The 6,000-nt window shown below is 38.7% G+C and overlaps 1 protein-coding gene across 1 annotated transcript in view; it reads left to right on the top strand.

Annotated features, from left to right (window-relative positions):
• The window catches only part of FBN2 (fibrillin 2), a 120,567-nt gene that overhangs the window by 21,239 nt on the left and 93,328 nt on the right, over positions 1-6,000 (top strand). Inside the window, exon 7 of the mRNA XM_017735475.1 lies at positions 4,125-4,322. Coding sequence (XP_017590964.1) covers positions 4,125-4,322 — 198 coding nt within the window. The remainder of the gene's footprint in view (positions 1-4,124; positions 4,323-6,000) is intronic.

Below are 6,000 nucleotides of genomic sequence, written 5' to 3'. Positions count from 1 at the left end.
AGAGCTTGGGGGGGGAGTTTGCCTATTCTTAAATGTGGATCACAGAGGTGATCACACTTTAAGTGGCTTAGAGAATTGTCCATATTCAAACTGGCCAGCTGATAGGTTCTATCAGTTCCCAGAGGAAACTGTAAGCACCCCTTAGCAAGGACGTCCCTTCCGGGACTATGCTTGCTAAGCTATGACAACACCTTATCTGAATCATTTGTTTGGCCAGAGGTACAGGCAAAAAACTAAAATAGATGGATACTGGACCATACCCAAGACTGGAGTTCTTAAAGTTGCTACGCCTTGTCTCAGGCTCCTGTCAACTGGCTTTTTTTTTTTTTTTTTTTAATTACATGTAGAATTAAATTTTAAAAAGGAATTAATGGAAAAAATCCCGACAACCATCATAGTTGAATAGTCCCATTTAAGAATACAAAATACATACTTTTATGACAGAATAGAAATGTTGCAGCATAGTTAAATGTTAAAGTCCATGGTTTGATTTTTTTTCTTGATGCCAGGAAAAAAGTACCCCTCATTAAATTTAATTACATTAACAATTTGAATTTTTGGTAAAGATTTTCATTCTTCAGGTCACGGTGCATATTGAGTATAATTTTCTGAAGTTAAAAAAAACAACTGTATAACACATGTGCTGAAGATCACTTTCTTTCACCAAAGCAGTTTCTCTTTCTAGAATGACAAATGATTTATAACTTATGTTCAACATATGTTCTTTCTGGCAAAATTATTCCATCAGCAGTGCTGGCAAAGGAACAAATGAAGAAACACCTAAGAATAAGACAAGCAAACCCATATGGAAAAGATGATTGATTCATAAATGGGAGTTTTTAAAGTCTGATCAACCACTGCAATAATGTAGTCTGACTGGCTGTGTGAAACAATTCCTGAAACAAATCCACAGCTTCATTTGAAGCAAAAAAGTATCTTCAAAATAGCATCTACTTTTACTGTGTTTGCTTCCCACATGTAAAAATTTACTGTGTGACTACAGATCTTTGTGTAAACAGCTGAAATTTACCATTAACCTGAACATGCTTGCCTTCACTTTGTATTTTAAAATGCTACACTTTCCTCTTAGGATAGAAGAGCAGCCACTAGTCAGTCTCTTTGCATTTGGGCTTCATGTTGGACAAACTGAACGAATAAAGATTTTTTTTAATGGGTGCACTTTTTATGGATAATATTTTAAATTACAGTAGTATTTTAAAATAGGAATATTATTATAAAACATATTTCTGAATAGATACCTTGCTGCAGGCTTGTGCTGATGAATGTTGCTTGGTTACAGAATCTGAACATTAGATTAATGCGTTCTCTGTTTATTAAGGCATGGGTAGGCACTTATGCATAGGTTTCCAGAGCATATATTTCTAATTAATAGGATATAGTAAGCAGTAGGTGTATTGCTATCACTCCTTCTTGTACCTGACTCATTCATATTCTCTTGAACAAACACACTGTAGAGCTTGGTTATATTCTCTAATCTTCCTTTCGAACACACTCTTTAAACTGAACTTTTCACTGCTAATTTTGGCAGAGTTTACACACAATCATTTTGAGTCTTATGGGATGGTAGTGGAACTCAGATACAATTCACAACTCTAGTTTGAGTTTGAAGTTTAATTTCCTCTGATTGAATTCCAAACTTCTTAATGTGGAGTATCTTTGGCCAGAATATTCCTGTGGGTCCCCAGCCATTAAACAGAGAAATACATACTTTGAATTTCTACTCCTACTGTGATATCCAAAGATTGGTCTTACAGAAAATTGTATCTCAGAGAATTGCTGCTATAAAAACACAATACTGTCCAGCAGAACTACTTATTTCCTGAACGCGAATTGCAAAGTGAGCTGGGATGTCATGATTGTCAGACCTGCTGAAGGCAAGTGTTGGAAATCTGAAGATGTGTAGTAAGTCAATATTTGATTTCACTGTAGAGGGCATTCCCCCGCGGAGAACTGAATTCCATCTGAGCGTATGGAGCAAGGACAGGATTTTCTTTTTATAATGTATTTATTTTACTCAAAGTCCAATATTTGCTGCTTGATGGGCAAAGTATAACTTTGAAGATTATTTTGTATTGATAATCAAAAAATATTAAAGTTTGCAGGCCTTACTGAGTATTTGAGATCTTCTAATCTCCTTTTATCGTCAGGCATTTCTGTTGTGGGTACTTGTGAACTTGGTTGACTTTATTTAAAGTGAACAGCCCAGCTGAAATTGACTACCAATATGTATAAACAACTGTGCAGAAGTCTTTCCCAGACTGATACCTGGGTGACCCTTACCAAAGATAGAAAGCAGAACATTGATTTCTGTTCGAGCTTTCATTTAAGAGCCCAGGAAGCTTAGTATAACATCTCACTGGGAAAACCATTTTTTTTCCATTCTGAAGATGTCAAAGTTCTTATTTCTTCAGAGTGAAAGTATGAAGTTATAGAAAGTAAGGGCTGTCCCATTTGTAGCTTGGTTGTGAGACCAGCTGCACCCTAATGAAAGTCCATGGAAGGCAATGTGTGACCCACACATTGCTATTGGAGTCTGCTTTTGATAGGAAAAAAAGAGGATGGAATAGTAGCTGGAGTAGCCATAACCCCACTGTTGTGCCTTCTTTCATGTGACTGAGTGAGAGATTTGCATTTTCTTCTTTTTTTCCCCTCACTCTTAAAGAGTTTCCACAAGGATGTGAAATCTGGCTTAGAGCAACCATCTGTTCCTTATTCACTCCTAGAGAATTTCAGTTAATTGTTGAACCCAGTTTGTGTTGACCCATAATGTAAAAAAAATTCTCTTTCTACAGGTTCAAACTTCATGAACTAACTATTCACAGGAATTCTACTAGAAGTGTATTTTCATATTGTTTCTCTGCTTTATTCAGTGTACTGCGTATGGCTTGGAGAGGTTTTATTGTCTCATGGTTTTCCTCTGAAAATAAGTGGTGGTTTGCCAATTAGTCCTCTCTAGATAGCACTATTTTGCAACAGGCATTCCAACAGGAATGATGATTCTGTGACACTCTCTGTCATGGATCTTGATCAATGTGGAGTGAAAAAATGTGTGGCAGCTGTGGTCTGTAGCTCCTTCTCATAAATCACCATGAAGTAGCTTAGGAACAAGAAAACCAGTTTCCAGTCCTTGTTTGCTTAATCTGATCTTCTCGTTTGTTTGTTTGTTTGTTTATTTGTTTGTAAAATTCTTTTGCTTACTGTGCCACTGTTGTGCCTTCTTTCATGTGACTGAGTGAGAGATTTGCATTTTCTTCTTTTTTTCCCCTCACTCTTAAAGAGTTTCCACAAGGATGTGAAATCTGGCTTAGAGCAACCATCTGTTCCTTATTCACTCCTAGAGAATTTCAGTTAATTGTTGAACCCAGTTTGTGTTGACCCATAATGTAAAAAAAATTCTCTTTCTACAGGTTCAAACTTCATGAACTAACTATTCACAGGAATTCTACTAGAAGTGTATTTTCATATTGTTTCTCTGCTTTATTCAGTGTACTGCGTATGGCTTGGAGAGGTTTTATTGTCTCATGGTTTTCCTCTGAAAATAAGTGGTGGTTTGCCAATTAGTCCTCTCTAGATAGCACTATTTTGCAACAGGCATTCCAACAGGAATGATGATTCTGTGACACTCTCTGTCATGGATCTTGATCAATGTGGAGTGAAAAAATGTGTGGCAGCTGTGGTCTGTAGCTCCTTCTCATAAATCACCATGAAGTAGCTTAGGAACAAGAAAACCAGTTTCCAGTCCTTGTTTGCTTAATCTGATCTTCTCGTTTGTTTGTTTGTTTGTTTATTTGTTCGTAAAATTCTTTTGCTTACTGTGGATTTTAGTGGATAGATTGTCAATGCTCAAGAGCAGTTTTGTGTCCAGCTGCTTTTTATTTACTTGTATCCTTCAGAAAGAAGTAACTTGAAAGGTAGGCTCACCTCGTGAAAATCATTACCTTCAATGGAAGGTGTCATGCAACTTCTGTAAGCAGTAATATGGCTTAAATTTCCGTGGAATTTTCTTAATATAGGTATCTACTGGATGAAAAAACAATTCCTTCTATAGTTACTAGTACAGTGCCTTGTATAATACAGTGAACTTTCCCTTTTTTCGCCCCCAGATTACAGGACAGGCCCGTGTTTCACACAAGTGAACAAACAGATGTGCCAGGGCCAGCTGACTGGGATTATCTGCACCAAGTCCCTGTGCTGTGCCACCATGGGGCGTGCATGGGGCCACCCCTGCGAGATGTGCCCTGCCCAGCCCCAGCCCTGCCGCCGCGGCTTCATCCCAAATATCCGCACTGGCGCCTGCCAAGGTGAGCCTCTCACTGAAACTCTGCCTGTGACAATCACCTTGGAAACCTTGCAGTCCCCTTGAAACAACATCACTGTTTTCCCTGTGTGTGGTCTGTGTCTTGTGATAAAATACGGGTGTGCTTTGCTGCTTCCAGATTTTTGCTGCTGTACGTAGAGAACAAAACATAAGTGGCCTGGAAAGAAGTGATTATTGATCAACACTAAGGAAAAATATTTGATGTTGCTTTTCCTTATATGTCAGAGATAGGCCTCTGCTTGCATGCAACAGTTTCTGTTTTGCCATTCATCTTGAAGTGATTAGTATGTTTTAGACACTCTTTTCATAAAAATGTCATGAACAGAAACAGTTTTCTACAGAAGAGGCGCATGTTGCAATCTCCAAGTCAAGCTCCATTGTATGACTTGGCCACATACAAAGGGTCCTTGAAACTGCTCTGCCAGACTGACCCTGGCACAGCTTCTGGGGCTTCATTTGAATTATGTGAGAGATCAGTGGTGCTCTTTAGCACCCATGCCCACAATAATTGTGTTTTCTTTTTCTGACAGTTTATTCCCTGTGGCAAATAGTTTTAAGTTACCCACGTAACCACATTGCTGAATTCCACTGGGAAACATAGAAACATGTGGTAGTCTACTTTGTGTGATGGATAAACAAAGGAAGTTTGAACAGCCATAAGTTTTGCTACATTTTTGACATATAACTGCTAAATAGGAAGCTCGGATTGTATTTGTGTCAGCTGGGCTTAGCATGCAGTGTTGCAAGGTGATGGCAAGGCACAGATGAAAAATGCTTGGCCTTTCTTCAGGGAAAAGGAGAGACAGAATTTCTTTATTTCACAGAATCATTGCCTTTACTTCCAGCAATTGAGACATTTTCTTTTAAGCTCTGAGTACTGGTCACTCCTCCTGACTTAAGCTCTGTGGTGTGAGCAGGTTGATGGCACAATGTCTGCTCTGTTATGAATTATCAGGCCACCTTGCTGCAGGATGTGACACTTTTTACCTTTCCAAACTCCACATTACAGTGCAGAGTCTGTTGAAACAAGATCACAGAATCTCAGAATCGTTGGAGTTGGAAGGGATCTCTGGAGATCACCCAGTCCAACCCCCTGCCAAGGCAGAGTCACCCAGAGCAGATGACACAGGAGTGTGTCCATGAGAGGCTGAAATGCCTCCAGACCTCCCTGTGCAGCCTGTTCTGGTGCTCTGCCATCCTCAACAGAAAGGTCAGAAGAAACCAAATGTTTTCTCTGATGGTTTTAGAAACAAATAGAGGTATCTGACATGCTTTTTAATGCTTTTCTTTCTGTTGAGGACATTAGATTTACAGAGACTTTAATTAAAGGAACACAAACCCCTTTGATATTCAGTAAAACTACCTTTGTAATGTATCAGATCAGGCTCACTCAGTCCATAATTTAAATGCTTGGCATTTTTGAAGTGAATGCTGACATCAGTAGATAGCCAGGTTTGGGAGTTGGTATGAACAACTCAAAATCAGTGGAACTTGCAAGCCTTGCTGTTGGAAAATGGGTCATAATTTCAGCATGTATTTGGTGTCAGTTTTACAAGATATAGCTTAGTCTAAGTAGGAAGTTGCTCCTACTCTTCAAAGGATTTGTATGATTCAATCTTAAATGGGTCTTTAGTGCCTTTGGAGGGTTTATTATATTTTCT

Source organism: Corvus brachyrhynchos, unplaced genomic scaffold, assembly GCF_000691975.1.
Source record: "Corvus brachyrhynchos isolate BGI_N302 unplaced genomic scaffold, ASM69197v1 scaffold325, whole genome shotgun sequence".
Classification (NCBI taxonomy): domain Eukaryota; kingdom Metazoa; phylum Chordata; class Aves; order Passeriformes; family Corvidae; genus Corvus; species Corvus brachyrhynchos.
The sequence above is the reverse complement of the archived record's forward strand: the minus strand, read 5'-3'. Positions and strand labels throughout refer to the sequence as shown.